Source organism: Mustela lutreola, chromosome 6, assembly GCF_030435805.1.
Source record: "Mustela lutreola isolate mMusLut2 chromosome 6, mMusLut2.pri, whole genome shotgun sequence".
Taxonomy (NCBI): domain Eukaryota; kingdom Metazoa; phylum Chordata; class Mammalia; order Carnivora; family Mustelidae; genus Mustela; species Mustela lutreola.
Genome location: NC_081295.1, coordinates 8,798,858 through 8,823,081, shown reverse-complemented (window position 1 = coordinate 8,823,081; position 24,224 = coordinate 8,798,858). Strand labels below are relative to the sequence as shown.

General features: G+C 50.1%; 1 protein-coding gene across 4 annotated transcripts in view; it reads left to right on the top strand.

The window, feature by feature from the left end:
- SYTL3 (synaptotagmin like 3) overlaps positions 1–24,224 on the top strand; it is a 79,572-nt gene that overhangs the window by 50,255 nt on the left and 5,093 nt on the right. For 2 of the 4 annotated variants that reach the window (XM_059176635.1, XM_059176638.1), the window contains 5 exons: positions 1,380–1,504; positions 7,857–7,991; positions 15,760–15,938; positions 19,777–19,879; positions 23,457–23,627. In XM_059176635.1, coding sequence (XP_059032618.1) covers positions 1,380–1,504; positions 7,857–7,991; positions 15,760–15,938; positions 19,777–19,879; positions 23,457–23,627 — 713 coding nt within the window. Of the gene's footprint in view, positions 1–1,379; positions 1,505–7,856; positions 7,992–9,075; positions 9,751–15,759; positions 15,939–19,776; positions 19,880–23,456; positions 23,628–24,224 lie in introns of those variants that run through there. The other 2 variants (XM_059176636.1, XM_059176637.1) reach the window with 2 other exon arrangements.

Below are 24,224 nucleotides of genomic sequence, written 5' to 3'. Positions count from 1 at the left end.
GAGCTCATGTTCACTGTCAGCTTTGAGGGCCCGGTGTGTGCTGGGACCCGCTAGCTTCCTGTGCAGAAGGATGCCCCACGGTCTCTGGATAGTAGACCCGAGGACAGTGTGGACAGCGCTGCTCTCAGACAGGAGAGCTCCCACACAGCCTGGGGGTCCTTGGGGTCAAGGGAGGGTCTCCTCTAGAGAAAAGAGATGCAGATGAGGCCCTAGCAGCATGTGCAGGAGACACCGGAGAAATAGTGTCTCGAGGAGCGGACCAGGAGACGGGGAGCTCTGGAGCTGGTCTGTCCCACACGCTAATGGCAGGTGGCTCCTGAGATGTGGCCTGCCCGGAAAAAGGGTAAAATACGCACTAGATCCCAGAAACTCAGTGCTAAAAATGTCATTAATTGGACAGCACAGGGAAAAAACAATTTTTTGAAAGAATCTTACATGGGGAAGGATGCTAACTAGTGGGGTGATCTTTTCATAATGTTCACCAGAAACTAGGAAGTATTCTGCATCCATTACCCAATTAAAGTTGCATCAGTTTTCATATTGATTATATAGTTTAACAATATTTGGGGAATATCCTGTTCCATGAAACGTAGTGTTAAGATCAATCTTACCTGTTTCTTTTTAAAATGTGGCCATCAGACAATTAGAAATGGCATACGTGAGCCACCTTGTTATCTATGGGAGAGAGTGGCTCTAAAGATAGTTTCAAGGTCATGTTTGAGAGAGTCAAGGACCCGGTGGAGAAGGGAAGACATTTTTGGAGGACAAAGTCCTCTCTGAGGTGGTTCGCTCGCTTGTGTGTGTGGATTCCTTCTGTCTCATGTACTCACCTTTATTCCCAACTGCTGTTACGCTGCAAGACAAAGTTGTATTTCCAGGGTTTGCTTATTAAGACTATTGTAGGGGTATCCTGAATTTGCTTCCACCTGTCTTCAAAGGGTCCCAAAAGGTAGTATTTAGGTATAAGTCTTTGTAAGGAACCTCTAGGCTGGTTTGTTAGGCTGCCTTTTTCATGCTCACGGTCTGTGGTCCAGGCTGCAGAGTCGGAAGACCTCCCCCTCGCTCCCGCCCTCTCACTCGCAGCCCGAGGGAGGCTCTCAGCCCACAGCAGCGAGTGGTCACACAGTCACCTTTTGGGAAGCCAGCTCCTCTGTGCTGTGCATGGCTCGGTGGGGCCTGTGTCTGGCACGCCGTGTCTGGCGATGCTTCCTGAGGCCCCAGAGCCGGGGGTTGGGTGTGACATCCTCCCCACGCTGTAAGCCTTGCCTCGGGGGACTTTGGGGGCTCCTCGGGGTGTGGTGCAGGGACTCCCAGCGGAGGGCCCCGAGTCTGTCGAAGCTGTGTGCTCCCACCTGTCCTCCCTTGTATTTGTTTTCTAGAGCTTTCCAAGTCCCAGAATGACATGACCTCTGACAAGCAACTCCTGGCCACGGGTCCCAGGCAGTGTGCTAGCCGGACGGAGAGGAGGAGCCTGTCTGACACTGCCATCAACGTCACCACCAGGGTAGTCCCCAAGGCCACCGGGCCACCACCAGAGCCACTTCTAGCACATTTTCTCTGTTGATTTAGTTTCCTCTTATTTTATGGCACCGCATTAAGCAGTCTAGGAAAAAACCCATAATCATAAACCACTCTGTATTGGGAAGGCCAGGCCAAATGATGGTCAGATTTCAGGGTCGATTTGGAAGATAGTTGAGAGCAGGGAAAAGCTTCAGGCTAATCCCAAGCCCCTGGGGCGGCTCCGAGTCCGCTGGAACTCTCTGCTGGCTTCGAGGCCACCCCAAAGGCAAGGGACCCACCTGTGAGGCTGAGATGGGCCAGGTAATTCCTGGGGTCGAAGATCCTCATGGAGGGTCAAGAGGCCTTCCCACTTCCAACAACCTCCAGTTACAGCCAGTCCGGGTCTCAGATAGAAACCCCTAGAAACAGAAACGCTGCATGACCGCAGGCAATCACGAGGGACGCGCTTTCCAGGTGTTTAAACGACAAGCGAGCATGCGGCTCATAAAGGCTTTTAAGGACATGATTACTCTGGCTTTCCACCAGGATTAACCAAGTCTGAAGCAGATGTGCTGGTGCAGGAGAGAAAGCGTCTTTAGAATCAGAACACCTGGGCTCTGGTCCAGCTGAGGGGACCCAGCCAGGGCAGGTGCCACCATCTGGCTGTTGACAGGGTCAGTAGGACCGCTCTGGTTGCCCGGACGGGGCAGGGCCCCTTCTCTGCAGCTGCGGGCTCTGCTCCGGACGTCCCCAGACAGCCTGCTTTAGGCAAGTGGACGAAACCAGCCCCACTCTCCTGCTGGAACCTCCACACGGCCTCAAGGTTACGATTCTGCCTCCATCCGTGACCCTTCACCCCGGGGCACGTCGCATGAACTCCCTGAGCCTCGACATGTTCTTGGCGAAATGAAGATGCTAATACTTGTTCATATTACTCGTTCTGTATCTGAATTGCCAGCTAAGCCTTCTAAACATGCTACCGAAATTGCGGGTCTTCCTTACTGTGTGCCAGACTCCACTCCAGGCTTTCCCTGGATCATCTCCTTTTATCCTCATGCTACCCCGTGAACCGCGTATTGTGTTTGGCCCCTGTTTCGCATTTAGGGAAACTGAGGCACAGAACAATGAAGTCACATGGTTGGGGTTACTTAACCAGAAGGTGGTGGGTGGTTTGGTTTGGAGGCCGAACTCTGGAGCAGCTGTTCTCGAGTTCAGTGTGCGTGTGAGTCACTGGGGAACGTTGTTGACAGGCGGAGGCTGAGTCAGTAGGTTTGGGGCAGGTGTGAGATGCAGAGTCCTCGATGAGTTTCCGAGGAGCTGTTGGGCGAGCAGGTGATGTCGCTGGTGCCCCTGGGACCTCCCTAGATTTCGGAGAAGGCATCTCGAGCCTGGGAGATGTACTTGGAAGGTCTTTGAAACTCTGAAGTGCAAATGAGTGTTCGTGCCCGGGGGCTCCTCAGGGTCAGCACAGACACCATCCCCCCCCCCATCCCTGAGTCAGCACATGGAAGAGAGGTTAGCTGGCGTTCAGGGGATACTATGTTCCGGGCTGACAGCAGTGTTTGTCACATACTAGTCACGTTTAATTCTTACAAAGGTACTAAGATAGTTACTGTTACTCTCATGATAAAGATCTAGAGCCTAAGCTGTGGCTGGAGGGTAGGCAGTCTAGCCTAAAGCATGCATACATGTGTCTATAACCAGTAAGATGTGGAGCCAAGAGCAGAGTCCTGGTTTGCATGCTCCTAAATTCTATGCTCATAACCTCGTTCTAAGTAAGGAGTAGGACAAAGGATGAAGCCCCTCTGATCCGAGCCCTCGCTAAGGTTACCCGGCACCGTCGTTGGCTGCTGGGTAATCGCAAGGTTGTCCGATGGGACCCGGGAGCTTGAGGGGAGAAGCGAGGAAGGCCAGGGACGGCCAAGGCCAGAGCGCGCCTTCCTGCAGACACTAGCTGTGCGTGCCGGGTTCGCAGCCTTTTCCTGCAGACACTCGCTGTGCGTGCCGGGTTCGCGGCCTTGCTCCGGGCAGGACCTGCGGTCTCCTATTTGCAAGCCTCCTCTCTCCTCACCTTACTCCAGGACATGACTGTTTCAGGGAGCAATTTAGCCGCATGTTTATAAAGTCCTTAGCAATCCTGGTCTTCTCTATAAATGCTAAATAATTACGGGGTTGAGATATAGAGTGCATCTTTAAATAGGACGTTTGTCAGACTGCAATTACACACGCCGTGGCTGGCGAGCTCAGGAAAGTCACACTCACGGCTTCACCGGAGCACTTGGGAGCATTTTGCCAACTGCAAGTGCACGACGTGGTGCCCTTTGGGAGGAGCGGACATCGGTGCCCACTTTGCCGGGGGGGGGGGGTATGCTGGGCGCAGTAAGAGGAGGTGACTTAAGACCGCATGGTGCCTCTGGGCTGGGAACTGAGAAAGCAGCTCCGGATGGCTTCTCTGAGCATTACGTGGGAGCAGCATGTTCTGGAAATGCCCTGTAGGGACCCTCCCTGCAGCATCGGGGCGGGACTCTTTTGAGAGGTGACTTCTCTCACTGTCCTTCCCTTACCTGTCCCCGAGGGATTTTATGGCACATCTTATTAACGCGTGGTGGATGTACACGGGCCGTAAAGACACACACCTGTTAACAAGGAAGGAAACACAAGAAGACGTCGGGCGGGGCTATCTCAGAGGAGAGGGAACAGGATGCAGGCGGGGAAGAAAACTTTCTTTCATTCTATGCCCCTTTATGTGAAGCTTTCCCACGTCCAGCCTGAAATCTGAAGACACCACCGGGGCGGGGCGGGGCGCTCCGGCATGCCTTCTCGCTCCCCGCCTGCGGCCCAACTCAAGGCTGAGCAGCCAGAGAAGGGAGGCGGCAGTGTTGGGTGCAGGGTTGAGAGCTGTGGGTCCCCCCAGGATGGTCCCGGGAGAGGCAGCCTCCCCTTCGGCTGGGATTCCTCAAGGCTCGGAGCATGTCCCTTTGGCCGAGCCCAGCCCCGGCGTTTTTCTGATAACGCAGGTGCGGTCTCAGCGTCTCTTGTTGAAGATCAGCGGGGAAGAGTCCCAGCCGCCTGGACGGTGGGCTTCCAGGGAGCCCCTAACTGGACGCAGTCCGTCCTAAAGTTACTGCCCTTCCAGCACAGAACAGGAAACGCATGAACTCTGCGCAGTCAGTCTCGTCGGCGCCATCAGTCTTCTCTGTAATCTGCCCCGAACTAGATATTGAAATACATTAAAAATCACAGGGGGGAAAAATGCGTCTCCTCAAGGTCGATAAGCTGCTCTTTGAATCTTGATGCCCTTTAATGGCAAGGAACGTGACCGTCATCCAGGTCCTTCTGAATTTATTGGGAAGTTAAACGTGACATTTCAGGCTGATTCCTTACTCAAAATAGGCATGTTCTTCAGAATAGTGGACTTTTCTAATAATTTCAAAATATGTATCTTCGTCCCTAAGCTTCATGAAAGGTTTTCCAAAATTCTAACATACTTAGAAGCACCATCATTGCTGGCTATGAATTGGACATGCCAACATGTGATCAGTATGATAAAGATAGATCTCTTTGTTCCTTTTCAGAACTTTCTGTCATCATTTTTTTATGATTTCAAAAGGATGGTACCTTACGGAAAATGGATTTAAGTGATTATTGAACAACGAAGTGTCACAAAGCTTTATGTTAATATTTAGCTCATTTTATTCTTTCTATCCTGGTCTGATGGTTGTCTTGTCTGCTGTTTCAAATGGCATCTTCCAGTCTCCAAGGCCATCCCCTGCTGCACTCAGAGGGTGGGGGCCTGGCGGTAGGAGAGCCCTCTGACTCCTCCCACTTGGGGTTTCTCTGGATTGTTAGCCACCCTCTCCTCCTGCCTCAGAAATAGATGTTCCTTCCCAGGGTAGAGCCCTCCCAGGCACGGGTCCATCCTTCCCGCTCCCCTCTGGGACCTTCATCAGCTCGCTGCTTCTCCTGTCTCTGTTTCTCAACCTGTAAGTATGCCCTGATCTTCCCCACCTTAAAAAGCGAAAGCAGCATCTTTTGAAGGATCCCCTTCAAGCTGCTCTTCCATTTCTTTGTCACAGCCCACATCCACGAAAACAGCCTCTGCTCTTGCTATCACTGCACTTGTCCTGTTTACTCCTAGCTTCCATGCTGTCCACTCCCCATGTCAGTGCAACACTGTTCCCCGGGGCATCCCCAGGCACCCCTGATTGAAGAGCGAGGTGGCCAATTTGAACATCATTCTTGTCATTGACTTTGTCTCCTTTGACACAGTTGACCAGAATTCCATTCTTCTCTTTAATTACAAAAATGATTTTATTGCTTTTATATATAATAAAACCCATGCCTACACACTAATGAGAGTTTAGAAAGCAGACGAGGAGGAGGTGGTGGAGGGGAAGAAAAAGCTAGCAGTGTTGACCCAGGGCAGTCACTTGGAATACACCACATGTCACTCGCTTTTCGAAAATGGCATCATGGGGCGCCTGAACGAGTCAGTCGGTTAAGCATCTGATTCTTGGTTTTGGCTCAGGTTGTGATCTCGGGGTCATAAGATTGAGTCCCACATCAGGCTCTGCACTCAGCAGAGAGTCTGCCTAAAGATCTCTCCCTCTGCCCCTCCTCCTGCTCTCTCTTTCTCAAATAAATACATAAATCTTTGTAAAAAAAATGACATCACGCCACACCTCCACCTTTGTAATTTACTTTCTTAAGAATCCCTAGCATTATATTTTAATTCCTTCCATGTCAATGCATATATATCATCATTTTTTACAGAGACATTTTAGGGCTTATAATTCATGCCGCCAAACTGCCCTCCTCTGGGGTTGACTCAGTTTACCCCTAGAGGCAGAGTAGCCCGCTTTTCAGCACCCCTGCTGGCACTAAATGTTACACTTTCTATTTTAATATTTGCTAATTTGCTAGACAATTTTTAAAAACCCGCATTTCTTTAATTTTAGGCGAGTCTTTCCTCCTCGTCCAACATCCTTCATCCCTGAAATCCTCCCCTCGTATCTGCAAGTCTTCCAGCCCCCTGCCCCCTCCTCCCCTGGACCCGCTCTTTGGTGTTGCCAAGCTGCCTGGTCTCTGGACAATCTGACATGTCAGGGATCTGGCCTCCTGAGTCTCTGCGGCTTCTTGGGTCGCTAGCAGGTGCAGGAACATGCTCTGTGCTTGACCGTCACCATGGGGCCACCGCTCATGATGCCCCACCTTTGAGTGTCTCCCCACCCAGGCTTCAACCTCCCACTTAGGTCCTACTTGCCCCGGAAGATCATCTCAACACCCCCTTCTGCATCAGCTCTCCCTCTCCTCTTTCCCATGGACTGGGCTCGTGCCTCCATTTCAACGGCGTATTAATTTCCAACCAGCTAGGTGAGCTCCTCCAGGGGGAGGGCGGACAGTGCATCTTCTCCTCCTTCCCCTTCTCCTCTGAACCTGCTTTCTGGCCCGGGACTTAGAGCAGTGGGTCAAAGATGGTGTTGCTTAGCAAATGCCTGATGGAACCGAGCTGGTGCTCTGCGGATGGAGAGCATAAACCCTAAGAGCCATCTGGAACTAATCACATCGTTCACTTGTTTGCTAATATTCTCAGTCTTTCATTCCTGAAATCTACAACTATGCTGCAAATGTGATATTTCCAAGTTCCACTTCCAACCCAGCATCCAAACCTAGAGTCTAGATTCACAAACTTAATGTCTTCAGCCAGAAAGAGGTTTCCTACCTTGTGCCTTGTGCTTCTTGTGGAATGCTAAGACATTTCGAGGGAAGTTTCTAACCACAGCCACATGTGGTTCCTGAGCACTTGGAATGTGTCTAGGGCAACGGGGGAGCTTAATTTATTCATTCTATTTGCTTCTAATGAATGGGAATTTAAATTTAAAAAGCCACCGGCAGCTAGTGACCACCACATTGGAAAGCACAGCTGTGTACATTATAGAAGTACTGACTATTGAAGTATTTTGATAAAATTCAGGGACATATTCTGATTTTTCCCTTTTTTATAGGCACATTGGAGCTCAAACTGATAGGCTAAATATTGTATCTCATGTGATTTATTGCAAGGATCATTATCAAGGTCAAAATTTGGACTTCACCTCTTTAAGACTTACTAATCCGTAAGCCATCCACCCACCACTGTTCGTGACTGTCCCAGTGCTTGCTGGTGCCTGCCGGGCCCCCGCGGGGGTGTGCGATGCATTCATCCAAACAGAAATGTGCTCCTTGCTCAGCACCCAAGTTCACAGATGAGGGCCACTGGGCCACAGATGCAGGCCGAGCTTGCTGTAGTTCCCTCACTCGAACAAAGTCACACTGGGACGCGGACCCCATCATTAACTTTGTGTCTCCTCTTCCAGAAGGCGAGCGCGCCAGATATTCTTAAACCTCTCAACCAAGAGAGTCCCAAACGCCTTCCTAATCTTGTTCCGAAGCCCGAGAATCTCTCATCCAGGCCGACGCCCAGCGCTTTATTCTCTGGAGGCTTGAGACACGTGAGTCTCTGCTAATTCCCTGGACACGTGACCCGTGCCTGTCCGCGTGATGTTGGGGCGGGCTGGGGGGGGTAAGCCAGGGAGGAGGGAAGTGGTGCCCTGTGGGATGAACTGGAACAGGACAGCAGAACTTGGTGGTAATATTTTACCTACCTGTGAGCTGGGGAAACCTGGCTCTACTTTGATGGCTTTTCTTTTTTACCGACAGATAGTAATTTATAAAATAATGGTATCTTTGGGTGAGAAGTTTTTACTTTCAGTGACGTCCAATGTATGAGATATTTCTCTTGCAATTACTTTCGGGTCGTGTCGACCCACGAGTCATGAAGACATCCTCCGGTTTTCTTCTAGAAGCTTTATGAAGGTTTCATTTTTCCGCACGGTCTGTGCTCCGGCTCCGGATGTCGTGAGTGGTGTAGGCTGTCTCCTTTCCCTGCATGGATACTCAGTTATTTAAAAAAGAGACTTTCATTCCCCCCCCCCCACCCCATTGACTTTGGTATCTTTGTTGCAAATCAAGTAACCGTGTAAGGAGGGGTCTTTTTCTGGATTCTCTGTTCTGTTCTGCGGACCTTGCCGTGTGTACTGGGGCGAGACCATGCCGTCCTGGGAACTGTAGGAAGCTGTGAAGTCAGGTAGCCTGGGTCCTCTCTCTGACTGTGCTCTTCTTTTTCAAAATATTTTAAAGACTATCTCTGCTCAGAGGCAGGCCTTTTTGTCATTCGTCTGTTTATTTGAAAACATCGAAGGAATGCAGACTTCTTGCCCGAGACTGTGGCCTGTGGTGATGACAGGTCACCTCACTGTCATAGCTCTTTGACTTATTAAAGAATCTCAGACAATCACAAAGATTCTCCAGACGACAGAGTCCTCGTCAAGGAAATGAGGATCAGGCTTGTTCTTTTATCTCACTGGGCTGTTTCGAGAGTCCAAATGCATTTGCTGCCTGGTGGGTTAGAGCGGTGAGGAACTCAGCTTCTAGAAACCCTCTTCCTGGTTCGCATTCCAGCTCCTCTGGTGTGACCCAGAGCGAGCCCTTCGACCCCTCTGTGCATGGGGGCGACTGGGGTTTTACAGAAAATGGCATTCACTTTAGAAAATGATAGACTTCCCTTCCCCCAACTACAGGCATATCTGGTGGAACATTAAAAAGTTGAGGAAGAAGCAGGCCAGACTGTGGGCTGAAGGACAGCGAAGGACGTCCTTGCCTCAGTCCCCTGAGTCCTGGCGCCCCCCCCACCACCGGTCCCTGAATGGGCCACTGCTCTGCGCCCACCCTCCTCACACTGTGGGGGCCCAGCAGCATCACTGGGCACCTTCCAGAAATGGGAATCTCTGGCCCCGCTCCAGACCTACTAGATTGGCCTCCTTGTCCGGGAAGCCTGCCCCCTGCCCTGCTCCCCAACCGCCCCCCCGCCCCCCCGCCGTCATCCTTCCTTCTCTCTGTTACTCACACTGTCCTCGCCTCCTTCCGCTGTGTCAGCGGTTGCCGGGTCGGGTGTTGTCTGGGGCAACTCCGGTGCCCGAGCTGCACCTGCCACAAAGGAGCAGGGCAGTCAAACCCGGCGGGACCACGGCATGGCTCCTGTGGACCTGCTGTCTGTCGAAAGCCCACTGTGTGCAAACCCCTGAGCCAGGTGCTTCCCCGCAGTCATCTGCACAACGATCTTGCCACGTGGATACTGTGAGCCCATTTCACAAACGGGGAAATCTGGTTCACAGATTTCCGCGCAGCTCTGACTCAACCCCTGGGAGCCGTGTGAGTCAAAGCCCGGGCTCTCTGGGCTGGCCCTGGATTTGGTAGCTCTCCAAGGGAGGGGGTTCCCTGGCCGCACTTGCCTGGGGCGGACCCACACCTAGGAAACCTCTCCGACGGGTGGGAAACGCTGTGGCGGTGAGAAGCCGGTGAGTGTGTTCCTCTCCCCCAGGCTCTGCTTCTTAGGGCGGTTCCCTTCAAATTCAACACGGTTCCCTTCTCCTGGTCTTCTGGGGTGTTCTGGTTTGTGCCCTTCAAGTTATCCTGGTGAGGCTGAGTTATTCCACGATGAACCCTCTCCTGTTCCCTTTAGACTGAAGCAGTGTTTGAGGAACGAAACTCCCTCAAAGCAAATACTGATTATTGCTTCTAGCCCGAAGACGTTGCCTGTTCTTCGGACAGATGTGGACGTCCTCTAGGAAGCAGGGAGAGCCGGAAAAAGCTCACTAAATCTCTACTTACTACAAGAGGAGAAATACAAAGGGGCAATAAGTAGGGGAAACACCGAACCTCCCAGGTGGTTAAATCAGAGCAAAATGAAAGCCAAGTGCTGTTTCTGGGGTCATCTTGGCAAAGTTTAGAAGTGATGGGGTCAGCGTGGGCAAGGTATGGAGCTGTGGGCATTCTCAGAAGCTGCTGGTGCATTTAATCAGAGGAATTAATGTAGCTATGAAAAATAACATTGAGGAATATTAACATAGAAAATACACCTTGGTAAATGAACATAGAAGGTTACCAAATAGTATTACAGTAGCACATATTTTTAAAAACAAAATGGCTATAGACCTTGTAAAACAAGCGGAGGGGTGCTACCAAAATTTGACCCCGAAATAATGGGGTTATGCTTTTCTCTTACAATTTTTCTGGGGGCTCATCTGTATTTTCTGTATTTTTTTCCATAAACATGTAATGTTTGGGGAGGAAAAAATAATTTGCTTTACCCCCCTGCAAAAAAGAAAAATCCAATCGTAGTGGAATTGGTGGTGTGAAGAAATACATTAATTTTTTAGACTTCCTACAGGAGAAAAGTTCCTACCAGAGTTCCTGTCTGGTTTTTAATTTTGTTTATACTTCTTTTAAAAAAAATCTGAAAAGGAATGCATCTATATCAGTGTTCTCATGCAGTTTACATTTTTCCGGCCAGAAGGTGTTGTTGTGGTTGGCAGGAGTGACCAGATGAAGTTGTAACTCCTGAGATAGAGAGGTTGGCAGAAGTTTGCGAGGGAGCAGATTAGTAATCAAAGAAGTAAAAAAAAAAAAAAAATCCAACTGCCCAGGTGTTTTCTTTAAACATGAATTTGAGACGTGGGATGTCATCATGGCGTTTCGGTCGCTTCTAAACAGGGACTGGCTCAGAATGTTCCCTCGGCCCATCCCACAGGTGTGTGTGGAAATCCTTCATTTTTCTATTAATATTTCTGAACTTGTCTGGCTCCACTGATTTTTTAAAAGAGCACTGTATTTAGTGATCTACCCGTATGAATGTGTTTTTGTTAACAACGATAAAAACGGATGACCGTATTCCGGCCTGTTCATCCAGCGGAATACTGTTTGGGAGTGACAAGGAGTAAACGCCCACCACGGCTGACCACACTGATGAATTTAAAAAACAGAATATGTGCATGGGAGGAATTCTAATTACGTCAATTCCAAAATCAGGTGAAAATAACCAATATGTTGTTTGGGGGGATATATACATATGTACTAAAACTATAAAATACAACGAGAGTGAATAACAGGAAACTTTGAAGCCGCATTCACTCGGGGACAAGAATGAGGGGATGCGACAGGGGTGGGGCCCCAGGGCACTTCTGAGGTCCCACTTATGTTCTTTTACTCCAGCTGAGTGGTGGGCACGTGGATGTTCCTTCTAGAATTACTATTTAGCCGTATCCATGAGATGTACTTTTAATATATGTATCACAGTAAAAAAGGAAAAAAAGGAGAAAAACAAAGGAAACGAGTTGCTCAGCTCACAAAGGGTGGCCACACTGTCTGGCGTTTTCCAAATGGTAATGAATGTCCTATACTTACTATGCATGAGGATGGTTCTAAGTCTCCACGTGCATTAACTAACTGAGCCTTATCCCAATCCTGTGAAATAGATCCCCATTTTACAGATGAGGAAACTGAGTCAACGGTGGGTAAGAATACTGCTCAAGACTACACAGCCACTAAGTGTTGGGACCCAGAGCAGAATGAAAGCCTGTCTGGCTCCGTGGCCGCCATTCTGACCACTCTAGAGTAACGCTCTCAGTGTGCTCTTGGCGATCAGATGTTTTTGTTTTATTTTGTTTTGTTTGTTTGTTTTGTTTTTTTTAAGAATTCAGTTGACTGTTGAACAATGTGAAGATGTGCAGGTCAGGGGCACTGACCCCTTGTGCCATCAAAAATTCGTGCATAACGTCCAACTCCCCCAAAACTTAACTCCTAGCTTGCTACTGATTGGAAGCTTTACTGATAACCTTTACAGTCAGTTATCACGTATTTTGAATGTTATATGTATAATGTACTATGGTCTTACATTAAAGCAAGTTAGAGAAAATAAAATGTTAAGAAAATCATAAGGAAGAGAAAACACATCTACAGCACTGTACTGTGCTCACTGGAAAATTCTGTATAGTCAAACCCATGCTGTTCAAAGGTCAACTGTAGTAGTGGTTTCCGCTGACCCCCCGCTTCCTGCCTTTGCGAAAGGGAAGGCATGGAGGCTGGCTTGTGGTTACAGTAGCTAACTGGTGTCCTTCAGAGAAAGTCACCAAACGCTCCTGCCTTAGCTAGTTCTCTTTTGCTTTTGCTCAGATCTACTTTCTTCCAAACCCCAGCAGCACCAATGGCTCGAATGAAAAAGGCCGAATTCTTAGTGGCGTTTCTGGGCCCGCCCTGCTGGCTTGCCTCCAGGCGCTGCTCAAAGTTGCAACTTGCTCCAAGATCCTGTTCTGGCTACAAAGAAAATAGAACCAGAAAACCTTCCCAAGGCAACAGTGATAGAGACGTGGATTATCTCAGGAATGTGGTTGACCAAAGGGTGTGCTCTGCTGTCCCTTCATTATCTGAGGCTGTCCTTTCCCTGGCCTAGCGGGCACAGACTCTACTGTAAGCTGATGGCCTGGGGCGTTGCGCACCTCCCTCCTCTTCCAGTTCTACTTCTGATTCCTGTGCAGCTTCTGGGTGGGTCCTAACCTGCTTTGAGCTCCGCTAATGGATTTATGAGATGAAGGATGAGTAATTCTAATGCTTTCTGGATTCCTTATAATTGTGGTCGCCAAGCTGGATGAGCCAGGGGCACCTTCCCCGCACCCCACAGGAGGGCGACCTTGTGGCCAGTGGGAGCGTGCGGGGATGAGCTCCGCCACATCTTGTCGTCCGAAGGGCGGGCGGTCCCGGGCCTGCTGCGTTTCTCCGGCTAGCCTGAGTTTCCTGCTCTCAGAACACCCATTTCACACCTTCTCCAGTTCATTCAAAACTCGTTCAGGTCTTCTATCCTGCTCTTTCTCATTTTCAACAAAAAAAAAAATCCCTTTTTACTTTTCAAAAAAAAAAAAAAAAAAAAAAAGGGAATCTGCTCAGAACTGTCTAATCTTCCCGATACCAAAATGAACCTCACTGGGTCTGTACCCAGCCTACCCGTCTTTCCCTCCTGAACAGAAGCAGCCCGTCCCCCGAGCGACCCCCGAGTGGCCCCCCAGCGCCCACCCTCTCCTGCCCTTACTTGTTTCCTCCATGAAAGATAGCATAGCTTTCCTTTCTCTGCCTTTATGTTTCTTCATCTTTGTCTTGATTTGCAGCAATTTTATTATGTGCCCACCTGTAGTTTTATTTAAAAATAAATACATTTATTTCCCTCTGGAATCCACAGTTAAATGCCTTAAGAAAGTTCTAGAAGATTAGGACGACCACCCGAGTGAGTCCTCTCCCTTGAGTTCTGTGGCTCCTTCAGGCATAAGACTGCATGCCCCTTCATGCCATAATATTTACACAGAGCACTCCAGAATCAAAGTACTTCAAGTGCTTTCCCTATTCCCTTCATAAATATTTACTGAGGATCTACCATGAGCCAGGCACTGAGCTGGGTGCTGGAGATACAGTGAGGGCAGGAACGTGCAGCTCGGAGAGGTGGGTGTGACCCTCCTTCAGAGAGAATGTTCTTTTGCTTCCAGCCGACAGCTAGAGTGAAGGTAAACAGTCTCTACCCATCTGATGTTGAGCTCCTTCAAAGCAGGCTGTCAGGCTTTGTGAGGACCCCCCCATTTCCCGCGGACTCTCACTCCTGGGAAGGAAGCTGGGTGTGTGTGTGTGGGGGGGGTCCCCACTGAAAGTCTGGAGGCCACCAAGCCCCTCCTCTCTGTGGTGGGCTTCTCTAGGAAGAATAAATTTGGAAAGTGTTCTCAGCTGCTCATTGAGAACTTCCAAATCAGCAAATCCCTTGAAAGGGAAAAGAAGCCTCTAGTGCGTCTCCCACTTTGGTGCCTTTCCGCGTTCTCTGTGAACTTGGCTGCTGAAGCCGTGTGTGCCTTCAGGGCTCCAGACAGCAGTTGTCCCCCAGCCCTTGGCTTCTGGGCCCCACGGTTGCTGCGTTTAGCTTGACTCCTCTGTCCTCCAGATCGGTCTGCTTGCAGAGGGGCAAATGCCTCAGAGGGAGACACAGCTCAGAGCATCAGGCTCATGGACTGTGCTCCTCCTCTCTCTAGTAGCTTCTACCCTTTGTCCTGGCTGTCCTAAGCTGACATGGCCCAAAGTGAGGTCCTGGGACGAATGCCATTTTAATTATTGGAACTTTTGAGCCCCTGCATTCCTGCCCCTGTTCCGCTCACAAGCAACGCACGCCTTCTGCCAGGCATCCTTACCCTTCCTCTTTCTCTCTTGTGCACCTCGCTGAGTCCGCGGTCTTCCCGCACCTGCCCTCTGTGAGTGTGAAATGTAAAGGTTGTTTTCCACGCGAACAGCCGTGTGGGTGTTGGCAGATGTGTTTCAGAGCCCGTGACTGGGTGCGGTGAAGGTGGTTGTGTGCTTGACATTGGTTAACCCAGCCCTTGGCTTCTGAGCCCCGGGGCTGCTGTTGGTTCCTTCTGATAACCTGTTGGCTTGGTTTGGTTTGGGTTTTGCTCGCTCTGTAGTGAGAGGAAAAGCCCCAGACTTTCTTCTTCGTTTCCTCCCAGGATGTTTTACGGCGTGGAGCATCTCGCTGCGAATTAGCAGTGGAAATCATTCAGGCTTCCCTCTTTTTAGAGAGTCAGCACAGAGATTTTTGCCTGGGAACGTGGCAGATATTAAGCAAGTTTAACAGTGCGACAGCAGCTGGCGTGTATTTTTAAGCACAGGCTTTCCTCACTTCTTATCCTCATCACCTGAGCTCACCGCACCCTAATTGTGGTGGCTGTTCTGTTTTTCATTTAATCACATTAAGTTTCATTTCATTAATTTCATTTCATTACATAAAAATGTAAACAGAATTTATTGTCTTTGACTACATACTTTACACATTGTATTCCACTCACTTCTCACCGTGACCCCATGAGACTAGTATTGATTTTTTTTTCCATGTGGACTTGGACACAGCTACTGGGTAGCCGGCCCCAGGTCGGAATCCAGCTGTATCTGACTCCAGTCGTGGGACTTAGCACCCCTACTCCGCGGCTTTCTGGCTTTCCGCAAGGCTCTTCCTGCCACCGGTATTATCTGCCCTTCTGAGACTTATCTCTGCAGAATTGCGCAGGAGATAATCCACTTCAGCCCAACTGATTTGTATTAAAGAATGAGATTGTGTAACCTTTATTGCTCAGCAAGCACCGTATCTGGGCAAGACCGACTTTCCGAGGATTTCCCATCTCCTTCGGACAGACTGTGTGGCAACTTATTTTGGCAAAGTACAAGCTGGTGTATTATTAACTTACTATGAGTCAGGATGCATGTTTTGTGTGAATTTTGATTAATTTGATCTCTCAAAACCAGAACTGCAACAAATAGACTAACTGGGAAGTAATTTATTATATCTGTCCTTCTTGATTTCAGGCAAGTCTAACTAGCATTAACAGCGCTTGCACAGAGATGGGCAATTTTGACAATGCTAGTGTCACTGGAGAAATAGAGTTTGCGGTTCGCTATTGCTTCAAAACCTGTTCTTTAGAAATATGCATCAAGGCTTGTAAGAATCTTGCCTATGGAGAGGAAAAGAAGAAAAAGTGCAATCCGTAAGTTTCTTTTTCCTGAGTTTTGGATTTAGAGGGTAGGCACATTGGATCTAAAATTTATTTGGAAGAGCAGAAGTCCCCAAATAACCAAGACAATTGTTTAAAAGAGCAGAACTATAAAAAGACGAATTGAGAATGATTTTTAGAGCTGTAGTAGTTCAAACAGTGGCTTATTGATGCAAGGATAGGTAAGTAGGTCAGTCGAGTGGAATCAGAAGTCCAGATACAGAACTTGGCTTGCTTGGGAACTTCTAGGATCAAGGGACTATTAGATGTCAGTGTGGAAAAGATGAACTTCAATGAATGGTGTTGGGAAACTTGACTTCCCACAGAGGAAGAGTCAAACCAAAAACCTGTGTCACACAATCCGTAAACAGATTACAAGGTTTTTCCAGCTGATGTGAAATAATATTTCCCCACTTGAACATGCATTTCCCTGGTTGCGAACAGAGATGAGCAGCTTTTCATACATGCACACGTCAGACACGTAGGGTTCCTTTCTGTGAACGTCCCACTGGTATCTTTTGGCATTTTTGTCTTCAGTTGTTTGCCATTGTAATATTTATTTACAGGAATGTGGGGGGTTTTAAACCCTTTTTGAATATAGCTCTTCAGTGATTGTATTTTATATATATTCTAGTTGTTCCTTGTTTTCTAACATTGTTTATGCTGGCTTTTCTTGAAGAGAATGTGAGGTCAAATTTGTCAGTCTTTTCCTTTCAAATGTATTTTGAGTCTGTAGAAGGATTCTACCTGAAGGTTATAAATATATTTTTCTCTATTAGAATTTTTTCCCCTTAGACCCCTTCCCCTTAGCACCGGAATGGATTTTCTGTGGCCTTTCTTTTTTCTCACATGGAAAACTCTGAGCACAATGTCTGAATCACCAGCTTAGGAAAGAGGACGGGAAAGAAAGCCAAACTCTTCTCGGCTCTGAAAACATCAGTAGCTCCTCAGGGCAAGACGGATGAAGTACATTGTTGTATGTGGCATTTATGGGTCTCCAAAACAGTGTCCCTCTTGTCCTTCTGGTTTTTTAACTTCTATTAGTCCCCCCAACTTATACCTTTGGCTCCGGAAAATTGGAATAGTCGTAGTTTCAAAGCTATCCCCTGACTTTTTCCCAGATCGAGGCTTTCCTCATGTTCGGGTTGTGACTGCCTTCCCTACGCCATGCCCACAAGTAGCAACCATAATCCTGTGCCTTCTTCAGACTCCCGTCCAGTCCCGTCAGAGACCTTTATTCTGCCCGTGGCTCTTCACGCAAGCCGAGCCTCTCTTGTAATTCTCAAAAGGACTGTAGTGAGGTGGTTGAGAGTTCAGACACTGAACCCTGGTCCACCATTTATGTGGGTTGACCCTGGACAAGTCATGCAACCTCTCCATACCTCACTGTGACACAGGGAAAATAGTAGCCCCACCTTCAAGGGATTGTTGCGGCGTTTTTTAGAATTTGCCCATATTAAACTTTCAGAATGTTGTCTGGAACATAACAAACATTCGACACACAGTAAGCAAGTGAGGCACAGAGTACACAGAGAAGTAGACCTAAAACTCCGCACGGGAACCCGCTTGAGGCTTTGGCCAAATACTCAGGGCTCATACACAGGACAAGATTTCATGAGGCCTGTCACAGGACGGTTACTGGGGGTGGTGAGCCACCGGCGTGGCCCAATGCTGGGGAAGGTGGGAGCTCTGACCAGCGGGAGTGGAGACTGCTGAACACCCAGGGCATTATGGGAGGCAGCTGAAGGGTTTCTCTAGCCCCAGAGCAGGGACTACTCCAACTCTCCCCACCTCAACAAAATCAAGCCACGATAGGGTCAAACTGAGTGGCCCATCGGTGAAATGTTCACTGGAATAATACTCAGTACTTTTTAAAAGAAGAACAGCCCAGAGAGGATTCTGGGAGGGTGACAGGATGGGAAGCCCCAGGAAGTGGTCTCCCCTTGTAAGACAGTGACTGCACTGGTAGAAGCTGTCTCGCGAAACCGCTTCGGAGCTGCCGTCTCTTGGAGGATTGCAACTTCCAGCGGAAGCTTGGCCGGTTCACTGGGGTTAATTTCAGTCAATATCCGCTCTTACCCCAGGCGGCAGGGAGCTGTGCCAGTGTTCCCGGAGCCACTTATGCACAGCATGCCGGGGTCAGTGTGGGAAAAAAAAAAAAGGATTTTGTCCTTCAGATATGAGGGTTGTGTGCTCTGGCAGCAGACCGCAGCTTCTGATCACAGAGGAGCAGACCCAGAGGCAGGCAGCCGCTGTGGCATCTCCTCCAGCTGTTGGGCTCCCCTTCCCATCTGGGGTCCTCAGGAGGACTCGCAGCAGATTTCTCCGCAGATCCTTTAGAGGCGAGGAGGCAGTTAGTAGATAGAGTCACAGGGCTAAGTGGGGGCGGGGACCCTGTCAACCAAGAATCCTATATCCGGCACAGCTGTTCTTCAAACGTGGGGGAGAAACTAAGACATAAACAAAAGCTCAGAGTCTTTGTCCTGCAAGAAATAATGCTCAAGGGCACCCCCCCTGCAAGGTGGAATGGGAGGTCAGACAGCAAGTCAAGGGCAAGTGTGGAAAGAAAGACCACAGGAAAAGCAAAGACACGGGCAGTGATAAAAGCTAGTACCGTTTAACAGTGCTGTGTACTTGCATCTTACATATTTTTAAAAATTATTTGTCTCTAATTACTGCTGTAACTTTGATCTGTAACTCCACACTTTGTCTTTGACCTGACTTAAGAGACTAACGCACTTAAAAGAAGGGTTAGTCTGTGATGTTGGCTACCCAGGGTAGGAAGGCGTCGTTTCGCAACCTCATCAATGCGAGGTAAGGCTGGCACCAGGAAGGAGCAGAGTTGTTGTTTGCTATTGACCTTAAGATGGTAAAAATTCAAAGTAGAGCCTTATAACTCTAGGATAGGAGTTGTAATCCCCTTGGTGAGCACAAAGAAAACAGCTACAGAACATATACAAAAAGAAATGAGAATGGAATCTAAACATTTTATCATAAAATTCAGCTAAATGCAAAAATATGGGGGCACCTGGGCAGCTCGGTTGGTTACACTGGTTAAGCTGACTCGTGGTTTTGGCTCCAGTCATGATCTCGGGGTTGTGAGATGGAGCCCTGCCTCCAGCTCCACACTCCATGGGGAAATCGGCTTGAGTCGCACTCCGTCTGCCCCTCGCCCCACTCACATACTTTCTCTGTCTCCCTCTCTAAAATAAATCTTTAAAAAGTAAATAAACAGAGAAGAATGACTATAGTACTGCAGTACATGGGAGACCCTGAGCTAGAAGGGACGCAGAAACAAGTAGCCACGGACAGAAGGAAGTCCCTCCTGATCAGGAGTCACTTTCAAGGTGAATAACGTGGGTTCTCCAGTCGAGAGGCAGAGGTTGTCAGAACGGACAGAAGCACAGGATCCAGCTGTTCCCGGAACCGGTAGTCCTTGCCATCGCTGAAGCTGTGAGCCAGGAAGGGCAGCGTTGGGACCTCCCTGGAGGGGTCAGTCTAGAACAGGATTTCAGGGGACGGGGAGAACGCAGGTGAGTAATGAGCGATGTAGATTCGAGGGGGAGGGCAGGAGGAAAGCAAGGGAGCGTTACACCTCCAGGAATGTTCCAGAGGATTCTGGCCAAAGACTGAGTAAGCCAGAAGGTGTGTACCCAATGCTAGCCTTGTTCCCCACCAAGCCCTTTTTGTCAACCCCCAGTGCCATGGGAAGAAGGGTAAAGAGAATGCTGAGGTCTGATCCTTCTCCTCCTGAACCCTTTGTCCCCCGGCCCACACCGTCCCCAACCCCTCACTGAGCTATCACCTTGACCTGTCTGTGTCTGACCACTAGGTACGTCAAGACCTATCTGCTGCCTGACAGATCCTCCCAGGGAAAGCGCAAGACTGGAGTCCAGAAGAACACGGTGGACCCAACCTTCCAGGAGACCTTGAAGGTACTGGCTGGACAAACAAATATTCATGTGCAAAGTCTGCCCGTCCCAGGCTGGGCACCCGGGGCCGGAGTCCAGCGGAGTGTTCCTCTAAACTCTTGAGTCAGTTAAATATAAGCACAGACACTTATATGTTTCTGTAGGGCTCTGTCAATCAGTGGCAATTTGGTAGAAAATAAATTTCAGCCTTTGTACAGGAAAAGTGCCGAGTCTGGCGGGCTTGAGAATGGCCCTTGATTAATGATTACTGAGAAAGGGGTGAGGAAGAGCCTGGCCGCCTCTCAGTCTCTAAAATCCGTTTGTCCTGTTGAATTTTTATGACTCTCAGAGAGGTGCTCTCAAGCAGGCTCCCCTGTCGACTACCGAGTTACTATCTTCACGAAAGTGCTTCTTTCTTCTAATAATCGGGCAGCCCTAGGTTGCTTCTTCTTTTATGAAAAATAAATAGTCCACTTATGAAAAACATTTTATAGAGGAATTGTCTGGGTTTTCACTTTCTTTGGTGCTAAGAAATAGGGTTTGGGTTGTGGGGCAGAGGTAGGTGTGGAAGAACCATCCAGATGCTCAGGGACATACCCGGTCAGGGCTGCGCAGCCCAGCAACCCCATGTGTCAAGACTGCACAAGGAGAGGGCTTGGTTTGCCTTCCTTGGCAAGTAGGGGCATTCCTGAACCCCCAGCGGGGGGACTGTCTGGCCAGCTGGCGGGAGTCCCATTTGTTAAATAATAAAAGCCATTGTTTTCTGTGTCCCTCCCTGCTGTGGCCAAGTGCTTTCTGTGCCCTCTGAGCTAAGTATAGGAATCCTCGGTTACCAACAGGGAAACTGAGGCTTAGAGAGTATTTTTAAGTACGGCTCTAGCTCGTGATGGACTGGGAGACCTTCACAAGATTTATGGTCCTGGGACTCCCCCCAAGGATTTTTTAAAAAGACTGTGATTCAACAGACGTGGGCAGGGCCGAAGAGATCACCGTCTGAGAACCCGCGGGAAGCAAGTCAGTAGACACTGGTCTTCCTGTGGTTTTACTCACGAATCTGCTGAGTTTTGAAAAGCTGTGTGCCCCCTCCCACATTTTAAGTTCATATCCAGAATCACTCATTGTACATTTAATGAAGGTGTTTTGTACTCAACAGGGAAACAAATAGTTCACATTTATGAAATGAGTTGAAGTTGAGGATTGAGTGTGAATCTTAGATATTATATGGTTTGATTTTTAAGGTTTTTTTTTTTTTTAATGTTTATAGTTTTTACTACCTGATTTAAAATGCAGGCAGAATCTAAAAGACATCTCCTAAAATTTTTATCCATCGGTTTTTATCCAGTACATCGTGGATAGTTCAGTCGTCCCGGAGAACTTTCTAGATACACTGAAGAGAGTCCACGTCCCTCATCTAGTCTAAAATTTAGAAACTGATCCTCCGGGTTTTCTAGGGGGAGTGCCATGGGAAGCCTCCCGCACCCCTGGGGAGCTGGCACCCCCGTGAAGACCACCACAGGGGGCCTGGGAAGGGTGAGATGTGACACCAGAGCTGGTGTCTGTGTTTGTAGGGCTGGGAGCTTAGGAGAGGTGGTGGCAACCCCACAGCCTGCTGGGATCGCGATGGGGAAATGGTTTAAACAAAGGATGTTTAAACAAAGGGATTCAGTCAGCCAGAAGAAGTCCTGTTGTCAGAGGGGGGCCACTCGAGTGCAAGGACCCCTGAGAGACACACCTGCACTTCTGAGGGAGCGGAGGACAGGGCTGCGCCCAGCACAGGTGGACGCAGAGGATGCGGGGGCCCCAGGAGGGTGGGCATGGGGGATGGGCAGCGACCCTCCCTGGAACAGTGCGTTCTCAGGGGAGCAGGTGCAGCGCCCGAGTCGGTGGCCTGAGCAGCTGACTGGCCGTGCGGCCGTGAAGGGAGCAACTGGGTAACTCGGAGTTTAAAGACAGACGGAGAGAGGAATGCAGGGCAGAGTCAGACAGGGACCCTGACTGAGAGGGTGGTGTGCGACCCTTGATCTCAGGGTTGTGAGTTCAAGTCCCACATTGGGTATAGAGATTACTAAAAAAAAATAAAATCTTTAAAAAGAAAAAATAGATTGGGGCGCCTGGGTGGCTCAGTGGGTTGGGCCGCTGCCTTCGGCTCAGGTCATGATCTCGGGGTCCTGGGATCAAGTCCCGCATCGGGCTCTCTGCTCAGCAGGGAGCCTGCTTCCCTCTCTCTCTCTCTGCCTGCCTCTCCGACTACTTGTGATTTCTCTCTGTCAAATAAATAAATAAAATCTAAAAAAAAAAAAAAAAAAATAGATTAAAAAAAAAAAAAGCAATGGGCCATGGACTTGAGGGAAACGGACTGCAGATCAGCCTAAGGCGGTAGAGGGATGTGGCTTCGGCCCACAATGGGCGCAGATAACCCAGAGGGAAGAAAAGGAGGAGCAAGTGGGCAAGGCAGCCTGGCCAGGGGGGGGGTTCGCCGGCCTGTGTGTTGGGGGAGGTCCGGGCAGACCCGGCTGCCGGCTGTCGCTGGCTGGGAGACGGAGGGAACCTCTCCACATGCCTGTGGAAAGCCACTGGGGGCATCAGAGGAGTCTCAGGCAACCGGTGTGGCTGCTCTCGGGGTGGGGGGGGGGGGGGCGAGGGTCCCGCCTTACAGCGTGACAGGCGGTCCCGGGAGGAACCAGGATGCTAACCCCAGCAGAGAGCTTCGGACCCGAGCCGGGGTGTTTCCCCGGGAGACTGGTGATTGCTGACGCTGACCTCCGGACGCTCCTGGAGGCGAAGGAGCGATGTAACCGAAAGCCTGGTAGGAAACAAGCTTTCAGTAAAGTGGAACCTTTTTTTCGTTATTGAGAAAATCCGAAGGATAGACTTGGAACACGCTCACAGAGGCTGAGTGGAGGCAGCAGCTCTTGGGAAGCTGGGCTGTGCCCCTGGCCTTCGGGAAGGGCACGGGCACTCTCCCCCAGCCAGGGCCTTGACCTCTAGTCCCTGTGGGAGCAGAGACCCACCCTCGGCTGGAGCCGGGAACTTCCTTGTCCTCTGACTGCGCTGAGACTCCTCTGCGGGGGGACAGTGAAGAAACAGCTCTGGGGGACCCTGAGTGCCTGCGCGGGCCTGCCTGCCCTCCATGCGTTGTCTGTCTAGGCAAATGCCCATGCTAAAAACTCAGGCTTTACATTAAAAAACCAAAACCAAAACCAAAACCCTAGTTTTCAGTATTTCTGGACAGCCCAGGCCAGGCACGTTCAGATCCTGAGCTGGGACAGAGCTTGGCTTCGGTTGGAGGAGAGGCTTCCTCCTTGCCTAGGGGGCAGGTCTGGACTGTGGGAAGGGACCCTGCTGGTGCCCAGCCCTTCCCCCAGGTGGAGCACGGCCACAGGGCTGGTGGAGGAGGTGGTTCTGTGACTGAGAAAGCAGAGACCACCCCCCAACACCGCTCCAAGCTGCACAGCCCACCCTGACCTCACCGAGATGCTGGCTCCAGCCAGCAGGAAGAAGGCCCCTGTGTGTCCCAGGGGGCTGCGGGTCCCGGGGGAGCTGCGGGCCTGGGGGCTGGGGGCCGAGAACCAGACTGACCGCTTCTCTTCTGCCTCTGCAGTACCAGGTGGAGCCCTGGCAGCTGGGGACCCGGAGGCTGCAGGTCTCTGTGTGGCACTTGGGCACGCTCGCCCGGAGGGTGTTTCTTGGAGAGGTGACCATCCCTCTGGCCACATGGGACTTCAAAGACAGCGCAACACAGTGCTTCTGCTGGTATCCACTGAGGGCCAAGGTGCGGTGTGGTTTGATAGTGAGCCATCCCCCCACCCCCCTTATCCCCGCCCCCCAACCCGCGGCCCAGGAAAGCAGAACTCCCTTCTCAAAGGGATTTGAGAAGAGAAAACCTACCCTGGGACGCCTTAGACTTGCCCGGCTGGGACTCTTCAGTAGGAACTTAGGGAGGAAAGGCTCCGCACCAGGCTCTCCTGGGCAGGGAGGTGGTTAGGGGGCTTTTCCTGCTCAGGTTTGCTCAAGTACCCAAGAGCCCCTTCCTAGTGTAGCCTGAGCACCAGCCTGGGTCAGGTCTAGGGGGTTAGGCCTCCTGTGATGGCCCTGTGGGCCCACATGCTCCTCTCCCCAAATTTAGGGTCACTTGGTTCCTGGGCTCACTGCTGCCGCCACTGGAGTCTACGGCCTGCACAGGTCAGCCTGCCCTGGTCGTGCGGGCCACTCTGGTTTCTACATGCCTGCCCCGGGCGCTCCCAGAGCAGTAACAGCTGAGAACAGCTGGGCCAGATGCTGTCAGGAGGGCCCGGCTGCCCTGACCGCCAGGGATTTCAGGGCGGGCCGCCAGGGAGGCCTGGGGAGGAGGAGCTGGCTGATTTAGGTC